The 23422-nt window shown below is 46.0% G+C and overlaps 1 protein-coding gene across 1 annotated transcript in view; it reads left to right on the forward strand.

Annotated features, from left to right (window-relative positions):
- The first annotated feature begins 1688 nt into the window (after positions 1-1688).
- The window catches only part of Pkd2l2 (polycystin 2 like 2, transient receptor potential cation channel), a 30831-nt gene continuing 9097 nt past the window's right edge, over positions 1689-23422 (forward strand). Inside the window, exons 1-7 of the mRNA XM_051163860.1 lie at positions 1689-2274; positions 5143-5276; positions 10725-10981; positions 13386-13607; positions 20536-20764; positions 21756-21926; positions 22355-22536. Of these exons, the coding sequence (XP_051019817.1) occupies positions 2142-2274; positions 5143-5276; positions 10725-10981; positions 13386-13607; positions 20536-20764; positions 21756-21926; positions 22355-22536 (1328 nt within the window). The 5' untranslated portion in view covers positions 1689-2141. The remainder of the gene's footprint in view (positions 2275-5142; positions 5277-10724; positions 10982-13385; positions 13608-20535; positions 20765-21755; positions 21927-22354; positions 22537-23422) is intronic.

Raw genomic sequence — 23422 nt, forward strand, 5'->3', positions numbered from 1 at the left:
TCCCGAGTGCTGGGATTAAAGGCGTGTGCCACCATGCCCGGTTAACACTGGCTTTTTTAACTGTGTTGAAGTTCATCAAGGAGGCTGCACTGAATTCCAACCTGAGGGGCTCCTTCCCCTCTCACATCCCTTCCACTTCCACGTGTGTGTGTGTGTGTGTGTGTGTGCACGCGCGCGCGCGCGCGCGCGCATGTGTGAAATGTCCTGTCTCGTTTGAAATAAGGAAAAAAAACAAAAAAACTCTGATTAAAACCACCAGAAACTATTTGGGGCTGACAGGAGAAAAACAAAAATAGTGGAACTGGTGATACCCAGGGCTGAAGAAAGTGAGAAAACATTCACAAGGGTTTCCTAACAACACTTCTCAAAATGCCAAACACTTGGAGCCAGTTCACATGCCTTTAAGAAGACAATTAAATTCTGTGGTACAGTCAAACAACCACAGCATGAAACTAAAGTGAGCACATCTGCTCTGTGGGAAATCTCCAGCATGCCCCTTTACACAACACAGAAGGGTCACGTATGAGTAGTTGTGAGAAAAGGCGCTTGTGATGTGTAGTGGTTATTCTTGCTTGCCAACTTGACAACCTGTGGAAATAACTAAAAACCCCTTCGCTCGGCACACCGGTGAGGGGTTTTAGTTAATTGGATCATTTGATCGTGATTGGCCCCACCTTAGACCCGGCCCACGCCTCCTCGTGGCTCATAGGAAAAGCTGCTGTGTGGCTGCTTGTCCTTGCTCCACTTCGCTGGTTTCAGAGTCTGCATCTTTGGGATTCCGACAGATCCTGAAGAGCAAGTGAGACATCCAGCCTTGCGGACTGAACAACTGCTGATTCTTGGATTTTCCATCTGGAGACGGCCATTGCTGGAGCAGCTAGACCACAGCCTGTAAGCCACTCTAAAAATAATTTACATGTATATGTGTGTGTGTGTGTGTGTGTGTGTGTGTGTGTGTGTATTCTATCAGTAATGTTCCTCTAAAGTCATGATGTATACTTTAATACATGATGTATACTTTAAATTTCTCCATTTTTATAACAAGCGACTCAGACTCTGAGAGTTTCGCCTACCCATGCCTCACCTCCTGATCACTTGTCAGCTCATTGCAAGCTGTTAAAATCTTATTTTCTAACCTGCCGGATGATATCATGCACAAACAAAGCCACGTCTGGGCCATCTAGCTGTGGGCGAGCGTTGGTATCCGCACGTGGATGTGTTTAAGTGAATTGTGAGAACACGGACAATTTGCAGCTGGCTTTGGTTTTTGAGGCCCAATCTCCAGACCTCTATGGCCTTCGTCTCCTAAAGGCTTGTATGACAGAACTGGTCACCATGATTCTCAGCGTTTGTTTTTGTGACACTATTAACTTAGTTATTGCTATTAAGTAAACAAGACAAAATGGAGGGGCCAACCACTTTTTTAGCCACTCACGTTAACACTGTAGGTGGCGATACTTATTTTCTTTTTGCATGCAGAAAAGTGAGCTATAAATAAACCCCCAGCCACAACTCAACACCCGCCGCCCCACCCCACCCCCACCTCAGGGGAGGTGAAGTGACAACAGGCGAACAAACAAAGCTCAGCTTTCTGCCCAGGAGCCTGCACGTAGTGTGGGTGCAGTAACCAGGTTTGCGCGCTGCAGCACTACTGCGCAGGCGCGGGGGCGAGGGTTAGGGCGGAACCAACAGTGCCGAACCGACCGCGATGGCGGAGGCGACTTGGTGGTACCGAGGAGGTGAGGGTGGGGGCGCCTAGAGAGTAGGTAACCCAGGACCCATTGGCAACTCCACGTACCCAGAACTCTGATCCCCATACCCCCCACTCTTGTGAGAGATGGCGGCCTGCTAGGCTCTTGTCACCTCCGCGGGTGTTAGTCACAGAGGGAGTCACGCCCTTGACCGCTGCAGCTGGAGTCCCTTGTTCATCTTAACAGGACCTTGGGAGAAATGCTTGTGGTATGAAATCTGTCAGCTTATACCCATAAAATATGACTGCCCACTCCATAGCAAAATTTAGCAGTTACTCCTGGCTCAAGTGAGAAGTTAAAAGGAACCAGAAGCCACTAGAAACAGTCATGTTTCCCTCCCCACCCCACCCCCATCTTTGTTACTTATAAGCATTATAGTTACCCAGCAATATGAAGAAAGAGCTTGTTTTACATCTCCCAGGGACTTCGAAACATGATCTGCGTTACAGAAGGGACGCCGAGGTCAACACCACTCTTGAAGAGCTGTTACTCTACTTTATTTTTTTAATAAATCTATGTATATGTAAGTACCCAGGTGGAGGTAGAAATGCTTGCTGAATTGGTTCTTAAAACGTGGAGGTGAAAAATAAAAACTAAAAAAAAACAAAACAAAACAAAAACAAAAACAAAAAACGGACAGATTTCAGAGATCATTATGACAATTTATTTTTAGAGATCATTCCATGAATGACACAATTTCCAAGGTTTTGTTTGTTTGCCTTTTTGTTTTGTTGTTGGATTGGTTCAGAACAGGGTTTCTCTGTGTTAGCCCTGGCTGTCCTGGACGCACTTTGTAGACCAGGCTGGCCTCGAACTCACAGAGATCCACCTGCCTCTGCCTCCCAAGTGCTGGGGTTAAAGGCCTGCGCCACCACAACACACACGATTTCCAGTTTTTAAGGGGCAAAACTTGGCCACAGATGTGATGGAACGCTTCCAAAGTCAGCCTGACTGAATATGATTACTATTGTTTTTCATTTAGAGAACTATTTAAAACATATCCCTCCTGGCTTGACAACTGGATTTAATTTCTTTTAGAGCAATGGAGAGATGTTGGTTTAGTTCCGTAAATAAACAGTACAAATGGGACCCGACGTAAGGTTTGGGGCTGCCATAAGTTTCATCTTCTTCACAAAGCTGCACGATTGATACTAAAGTACCTTTGTGCTGAGTAAATGCAACAGTTTAAGGAAAGCAGGCACGCCCTCTCAGTCTGTGCTGTCCACCCCCTCCCCGAGGGTCCACGGCATCGACTTCGCTTGTGAAAAGCTTGTTAATGTTTTGTGTTTTAACTCCCCAACGTATGTAGCTCGAAGCTAGCATACAGGGGTCCGCTCATCTCCGAAGGGCAGCTGTGCACCAGTCACAGTTAGTTGGTGTTGCAGGGGTAGGCGTTGGAGATAAAGGACAGCTGTAGCCCGCTTGATACGGTATCTCAGGCTGGTTTACACAAAGCTTAGTGACAGCTGTGGCCCGGGCCCCTGCTCGTTCCCAGGTGTTTAGAAAGTAGACAGCATGAGCCAAAAGATGCTTTGCAATTCCACCATTCAGAGATTTTTGAACACTTACAATACAGAAAACTAGCTAAGTCAACAGGAAGGGGATTCATTAACCACTGTAAAACATGCAGTGAAGGGGCTGGAGAGAAGGACGGCTCAGTGGTTAAAGCACTGGGTGCTCTTCCAGAGGACCCGGGTTTAATTCCCTGCACCCACATGGCAGCTCACAATTGTCTGTGACTCCGGTTCCAGAGGATCTGACATCTTCACGAAGACACACACATGCAGATGAAACACCGATGCACATAAAATAAAAAATGTAAAGATTATGCAGTGAAATAAGTGCCACTGTTAGAGACTGACATATACTCATTTGTATGCTGTGTGTACGCGTGCACAACAGCACGTTCATCTCGCGCATCTCGGGGTGTCAGGCTTGATTTGAATCTTTTTCCCTCTGATCCATCTTGCTGGTCCCACATGATTTTGTCTTGTTTTTGGTTTTGTTTTTAATTGGGGCATTCTAGCAAAAAAAAAAAAAAAAAGTTTATAAAAAGAGAGGAAAAATGTAATTTTTAAAAACAAACTTACTATGTTCCAAAAGCATGGGTTTAAATGTTACATGTTCATCTGGAAAGAGAACCCAGACTGTAAAATACTTGCCACGCCAGCAGGAGAACCTGGCTCTGATCCCAGAATCCATGCAGGAAAAGCAGAGTGTGGTGGTACCTGTAATCTCAGGGCTGGGAGGCGGGAGCAGGCAGGCCCCTGGGCTTGCTGTCCAGCCAGCCTAGCCTACTGTGAAAGCCCTAGGCTAATGAAAGGTCCTATTTCAAAAGATAAAACCAAGGCAGATGGCTCCGGAAGATTGCCTCCTGCTGCTGCTGCTATCTTGCGTGTGTGTGTGTGTGTGTGTGTGTGTGTGTGTGTGTGTGTGTGTGTAACTGTGTAGTAAGAGACAGCATCCTATGATGAGAATATAACTCTTCTTGGCTGCATCCAAGGTCCATAGCCTTAACCACTCACTATATGGTATTGTCTCTTCTTCATGTAGAGGAAAAGCCAACAGTAGAGTCGTGGAAATTATGTGACCTCATGTAAAAAATATATTATCTGTGTATTTGTGTGCGATGGAGGGAGCCACGTACATGTGCGGTCAGGTGGTCCTCTCCTTCCCCTTTCACTTGTTGGCTTTGCATGGCAACTTACGTGTTAAAGCCACCTCACCAGCCCTAATTTGATGTCATTTTGTTTTGTTTTGTTTTTTGATTTTTCAAGACAGAGTTTCTCTGTGTAGCTTTGGCTGTCCTGGACTCGCTTTGTAGACCAGGTTGGCCTTGAACTCACAGAGATCCGCCTGCCTCTGCCTCCCAAGTGCTGGGATTAAAGGCGTGCGCCACCACAACCGGCTATTTGACATCATTTTTAAAAAGAGAATATTAAATATATATACATATATATATATATATATATGCATAAAACCCGAAGAACCAACGTCTTGTTTAGTACAGGGTAAAGGAAGCGTCGACCTACTTTGTACACTTCTGGCTTCGGTGATTAGACATCACAGGGCTGGCGAGATGGCTCAGTGGATAAAGGCTCTTGCTGCCCAGCCTGGGGACCTGAGCCTGATCCCTGGAACCTACATGATGAAAAGAGAGGACCACTCCCACAGATTGTCCTTTGACTTCATTTGTACCATGTCACATATGTGTTTTTGTGTATGCATGTGTGCGTGTGTGCACATACACACACACACACAATAAATAAATGTAAAAAAAAATACTCAGGCAATGTTGAAATTTTTATAAGCTAGGGAAATTAATATTTTTGAGCACTGCTAAGGTGGGATTTTGAGTTACACATTTTAAACAAGAAATTGTTTTCCACAGTGACTTTTGGGATGGTCAATCCACATATGTACTACTTAAACAAAGTCATGACATCCCTGTTCGTGGACACCTCTCTCCCTAATGACGAAAGAAGCAGCTTCAGGTCCATCCGGAGCATAGCTGATTTCTGGAAGGTAAGATGTGTGACCTGACGAAGTAGCTTTAGATAGCCCATAAGCCAGTGGATGGGGGCTGGCTCAGTGGTGTGCTGCTTGCCTAGTAAGTGAGAGGTGCTGGGTCTGAGCCCCAGCTCTGGGGAAAAAAGAAAAGAAAAACAAGTTCACAGACAGTCCACAGCGCTGGCCACACAGAAACTGCTCGGGGAATATTTGTTAAAGGAAAACCAACCAACAGTGTTTATTGTGAATCTTTATGTTCACAACGTGATACTATTCTTTATAACTTTCAAATTCTTGATGTTTTTTCAATATTCTTATTTCCCTTGGAAAACACAAGATTTGTTATGTGAGTACTAACGTTTATATATAAAGTTCATATGCGTGACAGCCTTACAAATTCTTCATTTCCCAGAAAGGATAACATTCACAATTTATGTGTGTAGCCCCCTAGTGTGTTACAGTAATAATGCAGTATATAATAATAATAATAATAATAATAATAATAATAATAATAATAATAATAATAATAAAGCAGTGTGTAAAGTAACTTAATCCCGAGAGAGAAGGAGGGGGAGAGAGAGAGGTTCCTTCAGCACTGGAGTAGACAGGTTTTTCGTCACACATAGCACAAGCCGTCAGGAAGGAGGAGCAGCGACTGGGCTCCCACGTCACAAACGTTCAGATGTAAAGGATGAGGCCGTGAAGGAAGCTTTCCAGAACTGATGACAGTGTGGATGCATTTTAAAAGGTCCATTAAAAAAAAAGGTATCTGCCAGGCAGTGCTGGCGCTTGCCTGTAATCCCAGCTTTTGCAAGGCAGAGGCAGGCAGATCTCTGTGAGTTCGAGGCCAGCCTGGGCTACAAATCGAGTCCAGGACAGCCAGGGCTACACAGAGACCCTGTCTCAAAAAAACAAAAAAAGAAAAAAAAAAAAAAAAAAGAAAAGAAAGAAAGAAAAGGTATCCTAAGATCAGGGAGCCATGTTGCTGGGTTCAGTTCACGTGGAACTGAACTTGGAGTGTAAGCAGAAAAGGAATGGACAGGGCTCACATCACGAATGCCACACCAGGCGGATATGGTGGCCAACTTAGGTGCATAGAGAACCAGTTGGATTGGCAGAGCAGACCCTCAGGTGTGCCTGTGACAGTGGGTTTCTTTTTTTTTTTCTGTTGCTGTTTTCTGAGAGGGTTAACTACCTGGCAAAGACCTACCCTGAATGTGGCAGCACCATCCATAGATCCGATGGGATGGAGTAAGAGGGGAGAAAGAGGAAATTCGGTAGAACTCAGGCATTCCCTCCGTTCCACGGCCACACCCTTCTGACTAAGGCTGACCGAAACTTAAATGATATCTTTCCTCCCTTAAAGTGGTTAGTCTGGTATCTGTCACAGCGACAAGAAAATTTTAGTAAGGAAGAGGACAAACATAAGACAAGGTCCAAGTGGTCATAAGTCATTGGCTTAGTAAGAAAGGAGAAGTGGACATCATCTTTCTCTTGTAATTGTGCTATGTGGCCAATGGCAAGTGCCAAGAGCCAGCCCGTTAAAGGAGCTCATTAGACATGTGGGCTTTCTAGGAGGTGATCCAGCATTTTGCAGGGTCTGTACCATGGTGCACCCCCAGAATTGCCTCTAGCCTCTGACACAATATCAAGAGCCACTGATTTGGGGAAGTTCAGCAGGCATGAGCGATCTCCGGAAGAGATCCAGTATTTTGCAAGGCCTGTACCATGATGTACCCCAGAATTGCTTTCAACTTCTGACAACCCAGTCAATGGTGCACTGCTGCATCTCTTTAAATTTTGGCATTGGAGCCAGGTACGGTGGTGCGCACCTTTAATCCCAGCACTCAGGGAGGCAGAGGCAGTTGGATTGCTGTGAGTTCAAGGCCAGCCTGGTCTACAAAGTGAATCCAGGACAGCCAAGGTTACAAGAAGAGGCCCTGTCTCGAAAAACTAAAAAGAAAAGAAACATCTGGCATTGGCGTGAACTGTCACTTTCTGGGTATTAAGCAGCTCTGATTGAGCAAACTTCCTACAGGATCTTGTTGAGGATGTACTGTTGTTCAGATGAATTAATCCCTGATTATGGAATTCCTGATTTGATTCAAATAGTTTTAAAAGTTAAATTGTTTTAGAGATCCTTTAGAAAGTTTATGGCTGCAATAAATACCTTGGTGGATCTCCAGATGCCTCACTAGGGGACAGAGCCTTGAAGCAGATTTGTGGCCTCAGATAAGCCTTCACACCAGATGGCACCATGAATGCTGGTATACACCATAAATACAGGCAACTTGATTTAAAGTTCCCAGAACCCAAGATATAATGGGGCTACATAGAAATGTCTAAATTAAGGACAAATCTTAATGTCTAAATATACAAACTGTTCTGTTGTAATTTCTTACACCTTGTCACTCTCATGGCATCATATGCTGTCATTTTAAATTTACTCTGTTTCTTAGAATGAAAGACAGATAAAATTATTATCCTGAACCCACTTTGAATTAAAAGATAGTTGGAAAATGTGTGGCCAGGTCAGTCCTAATTAAAAAGACATATATTCTTGTAACTTTTAGACCCTGTTAACCTTTATGCCTTGTCAACTTTCGTCACTCTGAACTTACTATGAACTTATGTAATGAATACATAGATAAGAAATGTATAGCTTTTTATTTATTTTTTATTTTTTACTTTTATTGAATGTCTATGATTTACACATCATGCACCAAAATCCCTCTCCTCCCCACAGTAAAAATAAAACAAGCAGACAAACAAAAAATCTTGTCACAGAAGCTGTAGTGTATAGCCTTTTGTCCATTATGTTTACTTTCAAATGTTCATTGCTATGAGTCATGGGCCTGGTTTGAGGCCTACACTATCGTTACTGGATCCTCACTGGGACTGCTATCAGATAACCCGTTGTTGCAGTGTGTCAAGGAGATTCTTAATCTTTGAATCTGCAGGTCCAGCCCCTTCATGTGTTTCAGTCATACATGGGTTAGATGTTAGGGTGAGGTCCATTCAGAGCCTTGGATCAGGACCCACTCCCATGTTCTCGAGGCAGGTCCCACTCTCCTGCTCCCATGTCATCATAACAGGGCCTGCTCTTCCACTCCCATGTCCTTGGGGTAGAGCCAGCTCCTGCTCCCTTGCCCTCAGGGCAGGGCCCACTCTCCCTCCCGCTCCCATGTCATCATGGCAGGACCTGTGTCCTCCAGGCAGGACCAGCTCTCCTGTTCCCATGTCCTCAGGGCAGGGCCCACACTCCCACTCTTGTGTCATCATGGCAGGGCTGGCTCTCCAGCTCCTGTGTCCTCAGGTCAGGGTTGGATCACTCGTTCGCATGTCCTCAGGGCAGGACCAGCTCTCTAGCTCCTGTGTCCTCAAGGGCCATCAAGGCCTGGATGGCTTCCTACTCCTGTGGGTACTAGATCTTGTGGGCCATCAAGCAGGTGGCAAGTGGAGGCCCCTCAAAGTCTTTGTTGAGTAAGTTGCGGAAACCATTGATGTTGGCCCAGCTCAGCTTCTTGTCCCAGGGAACTTGTGGCTCTGTTGAGTCTCTGGTTCCCTCAAGTGCCCCATCCACCATGGGCCCCCACCTCAGTGCTGCCCTTAGTGTCCACTTCTGCATGATCCAGCTCTCAGCACTGAGCACGGCCCCGGCCCGTGAGAGGAGGTCTGTGAGGCCTGTGGTGTGGGTGGGGCAGTGCTCGCTCAGGCTCGACTCGAACAGCACCCCCCTCCTTGAAAGCCATCTCCCTGGCCCACACTGCGCTGGGCCACAACCCTAAAACCAGCAGCAGTGGTGGCAGCCCTAGGGTCCCTGGGAGCTCACCAAAGCATGGTTCCACGGTCCTGCAGTAGGAGGGCATGGACGATCCACATGACAAGATTTTCTTCTTTCTGGGAAACACCAGCACTGTGTTTTGGAGCCCTCAGTATGGTCCGTTGGTGGCTGTGCAGTCACTGCTGTTCTGCAGGTCAGACACAGTGTGTGATCCACGCCATCTTGGATGATCTCAGCTTGGGTATTTCTTTTGTTTGTTTGTTTGTTTTTTTGTTTTTTTGAGAGAGGGTTTCTCTGTGTATCTTTGGCTGTTCTGGAACTCACTCTGTAGACCAGGCTGGCCTCGAACTCACAGCGATCCGCCCGCCTCTGCCTTCCCAGTGCTGGGATTAAAGGCATGCGCCACCAACGCCCAACTTTGGCTTGGGTATTTCTAATACATTGCGCTAAGCCTTTCCTCCCAATCAGGCTGCTCTCGGGGTGAACATTTCTGTGTAGCTCTGGATCACAATCCTCCTCCTCAGAATGCATTGAGGAGCTCATCTTCCCAATCCTGAGGACCCATGCCCACCAACTGGACCCATGCCTGCTGCCAAGAAATGTTTAGTTTTAAAACATGTACCTGTTGTATTTTAGGATTCATCTGTTTTTGTGATTATTGCCTTTTTGACTATGAGCTAAATCTCCTTTCCCAGAAGTATAAGTACAGTAAGCAACCAGTAATTGGCATTGAAGTTGGGAAGCTTAGCTTCATCCAGTTGAGGTTAAGAAGCCTAAATTCATCCACCTTCATCCACACACCTGTGGGTGTGAGTGGCTTATTTTCTCTCTCTCTCTCTCTCTCTCTAATTCTCATTTCCCTGTAGATTCACAAATAAGTTAACAGACCCAGGGCTCCCCTCTCAGACAAGCAGGCATAATTTAGCTTACTGGAGGTCTCTGCGAAGAGGCCTACCTACAGGTCACAGAGTTTCCCTTTACAACACCCCCACCCCTGCAGTTTTTGGCTAGAAACCACGTTTACAGCCCTGGCTGTAGGAAAATTGTGGTCAGTTTAAGTTTCCTCCCTGGCCACAGCACAGCCAGTCCCTAGGGAAGGAACCCTGGGCTCCCTTTCCTCTCTCTTCTTTCAATCCTGATCCGTTGCCTGAGCCATCACCTCTGGCGACCCAAGAGATGAAGTGAACTGGAGGGGAATCCACATCCAGCCACAGTGGCCCTACCCTGGACCTTCCAGAGCCGCGGACGAAGCATTAACAAGCAAGGCCAATAAAGAAGTGAGGCCAGGCATGGTGGCTCAAGCCTTTGATCCCAGCACTGGGGAGGCAGAGGCAGGTGAATCGCCGTGAGTTTGAGGCCAGCCTGGTCTAGAAAGCAAGTCCAGGATGGCCAAGGTGCAGGAGAGATGGAGATTCAGCTGGGGCAAAGAACTAAAAAAATCAAGAATCTCGAGGACATTGGCAGAGATAGATTCAGGATAGCACAGAGGGTTAAGAACAGACTAAAACCGCTCAAGATTGTGTTGTGAACACAAATATAAACAAATATAAACGAGTCACAATTATTTGTGTGGTAGCCAGATGAAGAGAGAAACAAAGAGAAACAAACATAGTTATGTAAAAATAACTAACACTCAAAGGTAATTTTTTCCCCCGTGACATTTGCCTTTCTCTGTGAAGTTCATGGAAGGACCCCTTCTGGAAGGCTTGTACTGGGACTCGTGGTACAATCACCAGCAGTTATACAGTTTGAAAAACAGCAGCCGCATCTACTGCGAGAACATCCTTCTCGGAGTCGCCAGGGTGCGGCAGCTGAGAGTGCGCAACAACACTTGCAAGGTCTACTCAGAGTTTCAGTCACTCGTCAGCGACTGCTACAACAAATACACAGCTGAAAACGAAGACCTGTCTGATTTTGGCCTCAAAAGTGATACAGAGTAAGCAATATGAAGTTAGTAACTTTTTTTTCTATCAAAATCCGTCTGTCTTCCAACTAATAGGAGCTGGGAGTTGCTGTTTGCCGCTCCTGGTTCTTCCGGTTAGTATCCTGGGAAGAAAGCCGGCAATAGCAGCACTTAGAATGTAAGAATGAGCCGGGCATGGTGGCGCACGCCTTTAATCCCAGCACTCGGGAGGCAGAGGCAGGTGGATCGCTGTGAGTTTGAGGCCAGCCTGGTCTACAAAGACTTCAGGACAGTCAAGGCTACACAGAGAAACCCTGTCTCAAAAAAAGACACCCCTCCCCAAAAAAATGTAAAAATGCCCCTGTGTGATGGGGGAACGGGGTGTTGACGTGATATAAAAAATGAATAATAGGTGTGGGGGCGGCAAAGTCAGACATTAGCATTGTGTGCATGTGTGTGCGTGTGTGTGAGCGTGTGCATGTGTGTGAGCGTGTGTGCGCGCACGCCAGATGTCAATATCAGGTGTCTTTCTAAATCACTCTCCACTTTTGATTTTTGAGGCAGGGTCTCTCTGAAGCTGAAGCTCATTGGTTCTGCTCAGCTGGCCAGCCAGTGAGCTCCAGAGGTCCAATCCTGCCTGGCCCCTGAGCTCTGGGACTACAGATTCATGCCCCAGCAGCTGGCTTTTATGTGGGTTCTAGGGACCTGAACCTGGGTCCTGGTTTGTGCTCCTAGGCATCTCCCTAGCCCCAAGCATCATTTTTTCCCCTCTTTTGGTAGCTTTTTGTTTTGTTTTGTTTTTTATTTTATTTTTTGGTTTTTCGAGACAGGGTTTCTCTGTGTAGCCTTGGCTGTCCTGAACTCCCTTGTAGACCAGGCTGGCCTCAAACTCACATCGATCTACCTGTGCTGGGATTAAAGGCATGCGCCACCACCGCCCAGCTTGGTAGCTTTTTCTAGCTGTGGCCAAAGGCTTTGTAGGATCCTTAGGGGCCGTCTGAGGAACTCTCTTCCATCTCCTCCGTCCTAGCTTCAGTGATGTCTGTAGCTTCAGTACTAAAAGGGTCAGTCATATTCTTCAGTTGGATGATGCTCACTGAAGATGCTCTCTTAGTTCCCTTTTCTTTCTGTGCTAAGATGCCCTTACAGAAATTACAGAAGTTTGTTGGGGGCTTATAGTTGTCGAAGGTTAGAGTCCATGCCTAGCGTGCCAGGGGAGTGTAGACCAGGTGTGAAGGCCAAAGCCACTGGCAGCACCTCCTGCTGACCGTGATGTTACTGTTGTCAGCACTGTTTATACTGCCGGTGTCAGGAGGACAGGGCTAACCTTTTCATAGTTACTATTTATTACAGTTATTCAAGTGTTCATAAAGATCTGTCTTTCTACTCATCTTGCTCTGAAGAAACCACGGTCCTTCTTCGCTCTTTGAGTTACTTCTTTTGTAACTATGTTCTTAACTGTTTTCAAATAACATCCTGTAGTGCTGTGATTTTACCACTGTGTGTTTTTCCTGCCATGGCCAGCGAGCTGCTCTCCTGTAGCTCTTGCCTGCCATCTCCTGTACAGTCACCCTTCTGTTCTCCTCAGCCTCTCAGTCTTAGCTATACCTGATCGCCTTTAATCATTAGTCTATAATTTTCTTTCTTAAACGGCCTCCGCCAATCTCCAAGATTAATTGTTTTATGTGTGTTGACTTATTCTTTGTACGAGTTTGGAGACTTACTTTAATTTTATTTTATTATTCAGGATATTGCCATATAGGCCAGGATTGCTGGGTTTGGGGCATTCATGACGGCTTATGTAATTTTTATAAATGTTATAAATTTATAAATGTTGTTGTTATTGTTTTTGGTTTTTTGAGACAGGGTTTCTCTGTGTAGCCTTGGCCATCCTGGACTCACTTTGTAGACCAGGCTGGCCTCGAACTCACAGCGATCCGCCTGCCTCTGCCTCCTGAGTGCTGGGATTAAAGGCGTGCGCCACCACGCCCGGCATAAATTTATAAATGTAATAATACAACTTTCAGATATCTTTGGGAGAAACTGAATAGGGAGAGTGAAACTGAGGAGTGAGTGGACTCTTCTTTTGGTTTTCTTATAATTATTATAAGTTAAAGGCCAGAAAGATGGAGAAACAAAATTATAAACATTCTTTTGAAAAAAGTTAAATAACATGTGTCTGTCTGTGTCTGTGTCTCTCTGTGTGTGTGAATGCGGACACACATGTACCACACTCGTACCACAAAACCACTCTCCTCGTTATGCTACCGTGGCCCACAACAATTACTAAATCTTGCTGGGTCTTGGTCCTTTTACAAACTCTACTGCAATTGTCTCTGCTACTTTTGAACTTCGTTTCAACTATTTAAATAAAAGGTTAGCTTAACTGCGTGGGGGGCTGCTTTCCCATCTCCAGTATTGCTTTGCTGTCCCACAGATGGAAGTACTCGGCTCCCCCCGCCAACGCCCCTTGGCACTGGGGTTTTGTCGGCGTGTACCGAGATGGAGGATATATAGTCACGTTGTCAAAGTCAAAGTCTGAAACCAAAACCAAGTTCGCTGACCTGCGGCTGAACAGCTGGGTCACCAGAGGGACCAGAGTTGTTTTTATTGACTTTTCATTATACAATGCTAATGTCAATCTGTTTTGCACCATCAGGTGAGTGGCTCAGATGTTTGTCTTAGCAAACTGAATTTTCAAAGGATCCAAATCCACCTTTGGTGTTGCAGTTCCCGCATAGCTGTGCTGAGGTTAAAGCCGTAGCTTTAGGATAAATACGGGCTCTGCTGACAGGAATGCAGAAGACAACAGCAGCACCACACTCGCTATTTCAGGACGTGTTCAGGCACATGAAGAATCACGTACAATACGCTAGGTTTTAATGTCGTGTGTGTGTGTGTGTGTGTGTGTGTGTGTGTGTGTGCGCGCGCGCGCGCACGTGCGCACATGCACACGCGCACTCAAGTGTGTGCCATAGTGCCAAGTATAGAGGTCAGAAGACAGTTTTAGGGAGTCAGTTTTCTCCCCCGACCGTGGGTTCCAGGAATGAAACTCAAGCTTGTACACCAAGGTACTTTTACCTTCGGAGTCCTCTTGCCCTTTGGTGTCTTATGGTGTGAGGATACATAGTCTTGCCATTTCTGTCAGCCTGGAATTGTACAGGTCTGATGTGTCATAATTTTTCATAAAATCAGAATGTTAAAATTTCTTGGTTTAGGGGCTGGGGAGATAGCTCAGTTGGAAAAAATGCTGGTCATATGTCTTAGTCAGGGTCTCTACTGCTGTGATAAAACACTGGACAAAGGCAGCTTGGAGAGGCTTATTTGGTTTATACTTCATGAGTATAGTCCATCCCTGAGGGAAGTCAGGACAGGAAGTCAAAGCAGGATCCTGGAGGCAGGAGCTGACACAGAGGTGAGAGTAACTTCTGTTCTTCTTAAACTTGTTGTGTAATGCTGAGGTGGCTTACTACGGCCCTGATGCTGAGCTCAAGCAATGTGACTTGCTTTGGCCAATGGGGTGTTAGCAGATAATGCTGCAAATAGCCAGGTCATGAGTCTGTGTATCAGTTTGCTCTCTGCACTTGCACAGTTGCCATGGGAGGGGTGTGACTTGCTGGAAGCCGGAGGAAGATGAACAGGTAGAACAGAGCCAAGTCCAAGATGCTGAGCAGAGCCAATCGAGCGCGGGCTCTGTTGGCAAGCCAGGCTGAGATCAGTCTGGCCTGCTGGACCACCTCAGCTCTGCAAACAGAAGGGAAATTTCTATTGTAAGCCATTGCTTCGCTGGTTTATCTTAAAAAGTAATTAATACAAGGCCCAGCTTGGATCTTAGCTTGTTGACTTCTGAATCAGTTTGGAGGCTTTTGTTGTTGAAGAAAAAGCAACACCGAAGATTATCATTTGCTGGTGTCCTACTGCTGTGTAGGAGCAGCTCCAGAATCAGGGCAAATGATTTTCATGGTTACCGCAAAGATGCAGCTCTATTTTTTTAAAGGTGATTTCTGTTTTCTTTCTTTTTTTCTTTTTTTTTTTTTTTTAAGATTTATTTATTATGTATACAGTGTTCTGCCTACATAACACTTGCACACCAGAAGAGGGCATCAGATCACATTATAGATGGTTGTGAGCCACCATGTGGTTGCTGGGAATTGAACTCAGGGCCTCTGGAAGAGCAGCCAGTTCTCTTAACCACTGAGCCATCTCTCCAGCTCTTAGGTGATTTCTGTTTTGTCATCCCTGGTGTCAGTCAGCCTTATCTTAAGCTCCACAGGATGACTGTACTGGAAGCAGCTGTGGACAGCTGTCGCTGTGCTCAGAGGAGCAGCAAACAGATCATTCCGTTCCTCAGCAGCCTCCAAGCGCAGGCCAGGCTCACTGACAGAACTGGAGAGGCTCTAGAATCACACACACACAGCATCGCTGTAACCAGGGAGTTAATCTGCTCCCCCTGAGGGATGCTCCCCCTGAGGGATGCTCCCCCTGAGGGATGCTCCCCCTTGAGGGATGCTCCCCCTGAGGGATGCTCCCCCTGAGGCATGGGATGGCTGGATAACAACACAGTCAGGCTTCCAGGTTTCTTGTCACAAAATGTTATATTTATGTCATTAAACATTGAGAAATCAGCAGATTTACACACACACACACACACACACACACACACACACACACACACACACACCACACTTTCATGATATGACACCTTTGCCTTCACTAGATTCAGCCCCTTAACATTACACTCCAGAATCATGATCCAACACAAATCACTATTCATTACAACAAATAACCATTTCCTAGTCTGCTGGGTTTGTTGTTAACTGCCATGCCCATCACTGAATGAATCAAAGCATATTAATCCTTTAATTTTTTCTCCCTTTGGGACCACTTTTTGCCCACGATATCTTACCTGGCACCAGGTACATGGGTATATAAAAATAAATATACAGATTACACATTACTGAATTCAGATTTGATCGGCATTTTGTTTTTAGAGTTGTCAGTGCTGAGAAGGACCACTTCACGTAGACGTGCCAGATGGCAGAAGTGTGTTCAGAGCCACAGCAAAAATTGTTGAAAATTCTGTCCTAATCCCAAGCCAAAATCCACTAAGTTGTTTTTTAAATGAAACTCAAGTCCACAACTCAAACAGTGTTTTTTTTTGTTTTTGTTTTTGTTTTTTTCTTTTCTCCCACCTACCCAACATTTGAGACAGGGTTTCACTTGTGTAGATCAGGCTGGCCTTGAACTCACTGATACCCCACTACCTCTGCCTTCTATGTGCTCAGGTTAAAAGTGTATGCCACCACACCTGGCTACAAACAGAAGGTCTTAAAATCAAATGTTCTAACACAGTATAATCCAAAGATACATTGCTTAGATACTTACATGCTCAGGAGTAATGGTAGGATAACACTGAGTCTTTGTTTCCCATGTTATTTCATTACATTTCTCTGGGAGCAGAAAACTCTGGGTACACAGTAAAAACATGAATTTATGCCATAGTCAGGAGATCTGACCAGGTGGCTGAGGCTGTCTGCACTGGTGGTGTGCTGTGAAGCAATGCTCAGCCTTGCTAAGGCTGTGTGTTCAGAACATGTAAAGCCCTGTGTTCAGAACATGCTAAAGCCCTGTGTTCAGAACATGCTAAAGCCCTGTGTTCAGAACATGCTAAAGCTGTGTGTTCAGAACATGCTAAAGCTGTGTGTTCAGAACATGCTAAAGCTGTGTGTTCAGAACATGCTAAATCCCTGTGTTCAGAACACACTAAAGCCATGTGTTCAGAACACAGGCTGCAGTGAAGCCATGCAGTGCTTACTGGCACAGCCAGAAACACATCTGATTTGTTGTGCATTTGATTTGGATTAAGTTTTAGTCATTGAGCATTTGGAAACATGTTACTGGTGTGTGTGTGTGTGTGTGTGTGTGTGTGTGTGTGTGTGTGTGTGTGTGTGTGTGTGTCACCTGAAATCACTTTAAGAAGCGATGGTCAAGCTGGGCATGGTGACACACGCCTTTAATTCCAACCTTCCAAAGACAGAGGCAGGTCTATCTCTGTGAGTTTGAGGCTAGCCTGGTCTACATAGTGAGTTCCAGGATAGTCAGGACTATGGAGAGAGATAGTGTCTCAAAGGAAAAAAAAAAGTGGTGCTCAATGCTGTAGTGTCTGTTTCCTCCTTCCAATCACTGTCAATGAAACTAAGCAGGTTTCTGCTGTCTCCCCCTGCACGTATGTTTATCCAGTGGTCAGTATGTACTGTGTGCAGGAGGAAGCAGTTCTGTCACTGGGCTGTACCTGTTTGACAGCACTTTATTTCGGTGACATAAATGTTCATATCTTCAGGTAGGAACACAGTTGCGCTTTCAGCTGGGTTAGGCTGTAATACGGTGATAGAAGCACTAGCTCCCCAAATCACTGCCAGTTCTTTGTTACCAAAATTTGTGGAGACACTGGAACAGCAGTGAGCAACCTCAAAAGCTTTTTTTATACATTGATTTTTTCGAAATAGATTGTTATACTTCTGTGTGTCTACCTCTGTGTGTCTAACACCCTGTGCCTAAAGAAATATTTGTTTTATCAGATTATGTGATCTTGACTTTTAAAGGCCAGAGAGCTCTGAGAAAGCAGCTAGGGAGAGTGACGTATTTCCATCCTCTGACATTGAGGGCTGTGGTTTCTGAGAGGAGCCCTTGATGGCTGCAGCAACCACAGTGCAGGGACCTGCTGGGCTGAGACAAGTTAGTACTATGTAGTCTTTTCATCGTGTTCTCCTAGCTGTGTGACTTGTCGGGGTACAGAAAAGGTGGCGCCGCCAACAGATAATAAACTAATGTATAAATATCTTATTTCAAAATGTCCTATGATATATTTTACATCCAGCATTTGGAGGAAGAAAATTATACAGTGACGTAAGATGCAGCCCTTAGATGTGCCTGAGTGCACCTGTTCAGTGCGTCAGATGGTACTGAGACTGAGCCAGCTAAGGAGTAAGCTACGTCACCATGGGAACCGTAAATGTCAGGGATGAGCTCCTGCATGATTGTTAAGTCACTTTGCCGCCACGTTTATTACATTTATTGAAGGGCATGCTCCATGCCATGGCATGTGTCCAGGACACTTTGTGGGAGTTGGCTGTCTTCTCTCATGTATGGGCTAGGGATTGAACTGATTGCCAGGCTTGGAAGAGAGCCTGCGCCATCTTACGAACAGATCACCACCGTGTTCTTAAAAAACGCGCTTCCTATATATTCCAGCATATGCACTTTACTGTCCTAGTTAGGGGTTCTTCTGCTGTGATAAAAGGCTGAGACCAAAAGCAACTTGAGGGACAAAAGGGTTTGTTTCAGCTTACATATCCTAACCAAAGCTGACCATGAAGGGGGAGGCGGAGCAGGAGCTGATGCAGAGGCCTGGGGGGTGGGCTGCTTACTGACTTACACTCAGTGGCTTGCTCAGCCTGCTTTCTTATAGAACCCAGGAGGACTAGCCCAGGGCTGACCCACCCACAATAGGCCCAGCCCTCCCCATCAATCACTAATTAAGAAAATGCCCCACAGCCCATTCTTACTTCTCAGTTGAGTTTCCTTTCTCTAGGGTGACTATAGCTCGCGTTGGGTTGACATAAAAACCAGCCAGCACATATCCATTGAAGAGTTAACTCAGGCTGGTGTTGCCAATGTCATAAAAGTGTTCATTTAAAGGAAAATTCAGTACAGAATAGAGAACTTTGAAAAGAAACTTTGGAGCTGATGAAGCGCTCCACGCTTTGTGCTACTTTGGTGTAGACCAAGGCTGAGATACAGTTAAGGAAAGGGCTTTCCTTTACCCTCAGGAGATGTGAGTTGAGAAATGGGGGACCGGGAGTTCTGCTGTAAGCCACTTGCCATCAAGATGTCCCCAGGAAGGACACCTGTGTTATCACTAGCCACCTTGAACAAGCTTCTGTAAGTGTTACAAAAACAGCACGGAGGGCAGCCAGATGACTCGCTGAGTAAAGGCGCTGCCACCAAGGCTGACAACTGAGTTCTGTCCCTGAGACCCACGTGGTGGAAGGGGGGGGGGGAGAGTCTGGCAAGTTGTCCTCTGACCTCTATTTGCACTAACACACACATACACACAGAAACAAAGCAGTCTTTATAAATGTGAGAACGATTTGGTTTTGCCTTCTGTGAATGGTCTCTGAAACACTAGAAGGTTCCAGCCGAGGGTCTTTTCCGGAGTGATAGCCATAGATGTACATGACGTGGATTGCCCTGCTCATGGGCCATTCTGAAGGTCCTGACTTGGTACCAGGACTCTGGTATCTGTTTGCCAGGCAGACCTCCTGGGTCTCCACAGACCGGACACCCATCACCAGCAAAGCGTCTCTTTCACACAGTGGCCCAATGGGTGCTTGCTGGCACCCAGATGCTAGATGACATTGTTGGTCCAAGCCCAGAACCTTGCAACCGCTCTCCATGGGCCCAGGTTGTTTGCCTCTTCCCATGTGATATGCTCGTTGGTGGTCACGGGGCCTGAAGTGGGAATCCAGCTAAATCCCAGACACTTCACAGATCAGAAGAAGTCCGCTGGCTTTGTCCCTAAGAGCAATGACAGAAAACACTAAGTAGCTTTCCTTAAATGTGGCAGGAGGTCAGCTCAGCTCTTGGAACTGTCCATTGCCACAGTGCCCTGCCCTCAGAGCGGGGTGCGCGTCTGGGACCGCAGGAACCTGAGCTGAGGAACTGGCGCTAAAGGCAAGTTTTGCTTGAGCAGAACCCAGCCACAGTATGTTTGTTAAGTGCGTTCTCCCCGAAGCAACAGACCTGAGGGCCGCAGGGGCAGCCCAGAGGCATGGGGCCTCCCCCCTGAGTTCTCCCTGCATCTTCAGTGCACTTGGGAGCCATGCCAAATGGAAGGATTGTAATTGAACTTGCAAGTGCAAGGAAAGACATTTAAAAAAAAAAAAAAGCTGAGCGGTAGTGGTGCAGGCCTTTAATCCCAGCACTAGGGAGGCAAAGGCAGGCAGATCTCTGAGTTTGAGGCCAGCCTGGTCTACAAAGTGAGTCCAGGATAGCCAAGGCTACACACACAGATCTCTGTGAGTTTGAGGCCAGCCTGGTCTACAAAGTGAGTCCAGGATAGCCAAGGCTACACACAGAGAAACCCTGTCTCAAAAAACAAACAAACATACAAACATACAAAAAGTCTTACCCTATAGCCCAGGATGACTGCCCTCCTGCTTAAGCATCTGAGTTTCTGAGACTTGTTCCTTTTTTTAAAAAAAAATTTAAAATATGTATGTGGGCATGTGCCCGCACGTGTGGGCACCATATGAATGTGCAGAGCCTGCAGGGCAGAGGAGGATGTCAGACCTCCTGGAGTCAGGGCCTCTAAGCCCACGCGTGGATGTAGGGAGCTGAACTCAGGTCCTCTGGAGAAGCAGAAAGTGCTCTTAACCACTGAGCCATCTCCTCGGCCCCTAATGGAAACATGTTTTGTACAAAATAAGTGATTAGCACTGAAGTATATGTCGCCGTTGATTTGAAAATGTTACAGAAACTTGAATACTAGGTCATGAACACTTACTAGCACAAACTTCGCTTCCTAGGCTGGTGGCGGAGTTCCCTGCGACCGGCGGGCTCCTCACCTCGTGGCACATCTACTCAGTGAAGCTCCTCAGATACGTTACCTACTACGATTACTTCATTGCATCCTGTGAGGTCATATTTTGCATTTTTCTTTTTGTCTTCATAATGCAAGAACTGAAAAAACTGAACGAGTTCAAGTCTGCCTATTTCAAAAGCATTTGGAACTGGCTGGAGATGCTGCTCCTGGCGGTGAGTGTACAGCGCAGGTGCGATTTAAAGGGATCCCCTCTGAACCTACACAGGATTTCCTACTCATCCACGAGTTATTTCAAAAGCTACAAGTATCAAACATAAAAATGAACTGTTATAGGGCAATCTAATCCTATGCCCGTGAAAGAGAAATCTATTTTCTCTGATTTAGTCCTTGAGAGGGCCAACAAATGCATAGAAGATTCCATAGGAGCGATTCTCTGCCTTCCCTCCCTCCCTCCCTCCCTCTCACTCCCTTCCTTGACACAGGATCACTGTAGCCCTGGCAGTCCTCAGACCCACTATGTAGACTAAGGCTGCCCTTGAACTCACCGGGATCTGCCTTGCCTCTGCCTCCCAACTTCTGGGCTTTGAAGTGTGTGCCAGTGTTATGATTTAATGCACATAAGAGGTCTTGATGTCTGCACTCCCCAGATGAATGTGTGTGAGGTTTAGCACGTCACTGCAGCTTGCAACCATGGTGGTGTTGAGATGGATTCACGCTCAAGGTTCTGTAGGTGGGGACTGTGTGACCTCCTTACTCACACCCACAAGGCTTGGGTTAGAAGGAAAGGACTAACAGAAAACTGATTGTTGGACAGTCAAGCAGGCTGCCTGCTACCTTCACTGTGCTGTAGTTGGGACCAGAGACAATGGAGGTACGTGGAATTCTAAAAGGCAGTTTAGTGAAAAAGCACAGATAATTGCATAGACTTGATGAAAGAGCCATTTTGTATGTTCTTGGACTCAACGTTTAATCAAGTCTCTTCCCAAGAAGTCAGAGGCGTGCGTTGATTGATAGGTGTCTCCCTTGTGTTTGGTACAGAAATAGACTTGATAAGCCACTCAGCACAATTATTTCAAAAGCCTATTCTTGTCTCTTCCTCCCTTTTTCCTTTAGTGAACTTTCTTCATGTGTTTCTTCAAAGGCTGAGAGAAATTAAGAGACAGAGATAGTCTCCAGTTTAACCCTTTTTGTTTTCCCCTTCAGCTTTGTTTTCTGGCTGTTTCTTTCTATGCCTACTGTAACATGCAGAATTTTATCTTGCTTGGACGGCTGTTGAGAAACAGGGAAGAGTATCCGGACTTCTATTTTCTCGCATACTGGCACATTTACTATAACAACATACTTGCTATCACTATCTTCTTTGCGTGGATAAAGGTATTTATATTTCACTCTCGCACACAATCCATTAGCATGTGTGTATTAGTAAGACCGTTACCTGATATGGCGGGGAGGATTTTCTCCCACTAAGAAGTGAGTGTCAGAGCAATCTGGCACCCCGGGTAAGGTTCTTGCCCAAACCTGGGGTTTGGTTCTTGGGAAAGAGCAAACCAGCTCCCACAAGTTTTCCTCGGACTTCTGCAGGTACTCTGTGGCATACTCGCCTCCCAAACCCCCACCACCTATGCAAATCCCTACCAAAAAGAAGCAATTAAAAGTTAATTTAACCTTGAAATGGTTGCTGACAGATCTTCAAACCCCCTTGGTTATCATGGTCTTCGTTTATTTGACAAATTCTTCTGAAACTAATTTCCCTGATTCTAAACAGCTCCGCGCACATGGATCGGCTCCTGTGTCTCTTTCAGATATTCAAGTTCATAAGCTTCAACGAGACCATGTCTCAGCTGTCGTCAACCCTCTCCCGCTGCATGAAGGACATAGTGGGGTTCGCGATCATGTTCTTCATCATATTCTCTGCCTACGCACAGCTAGGATTCCTTGTGTTTGGGTCCCAGGTTGATGACTTCTCCACTTTTCAAAATTCCATGTAAGCCCTTTGATACAAACGTAATTGTTTTCTAACCAGAAAAGCACACAAAGCCGCATGATAAATAGTTGAGTAGAAGCTTGGATCTATATTCCGCTTAAGGCTAAATACCGTACTCAAAATGAAGTCTGCCGCTGGAAAATTAAAACAGCTGGCGGTATCTTTTTTTTCTTGTCATTGGTAGGTTGAGTTAGAAAGTGAGATATCACTCAAGATGAGGTACATGGGATCCAGTGTTTCTGTAAGATTTACTCTTGCAGCTTTTGTTGTTGTTGTTTGTTTTGGGTTTTTTGTTTGTTGTTTTTTGTTTTTTGAGACAGGGTTTCTCTGTGTAGCCTTGGCTGTCCCTGGACTCACTTTGTAGACCAGGCTGGCCTCGAACTCATAGAGTCCCCCTGCCTCTGCCTCCCGAGTGCTGGGATTAAAGGCGTGTGCCACCACTGCCCGGCTGTGTTTCCAATTTCTAACAGCTGACTTTGTTATCTTCTTTTTTTCACTGTCCCTTCATAATCAGAGCCGTTGATAGGCCCTGACTGAACCTCATCACTCACCCACAGAGCCCGGGGGGAAGGGGAAAGGCAGACAGGCAGAACCGTAGAGGGTTAACAGAGGGACGTTTGTTGTCAATGAGGATGCCTGCCCTGGGTTATTCAGATCAACCCTGTCTGGAAGACATTTCAAAAAACAGAATGAAATAGAAAATGCTGAAGGCCTAACACAAAGGTGGCCCGTTTTCACTGTAGCCATTGACACACATGCTACTGTACAGATAAATGGCATTCCCTGTGACACCTGCCGAGAAGAATGCGCCTTATGTGGACCACGCTCCCTCTTTCTGCCCTTTAGCCAATGAGACGTTTCACCCAGAGGCTCGGGCATCTGCACA

This window comes from Acomys russatus, chromosome 20 (assembly GCF_903995435.1).
Source record: "Acomys russatus chromosome 20, mAcoRus1.1, whole genome shotgun sequence".
NCBI lineage: Eukaryota > Metazoa > Chordata > Mammalia > Rodentia > Muridae > Acomys > Acomys russatus.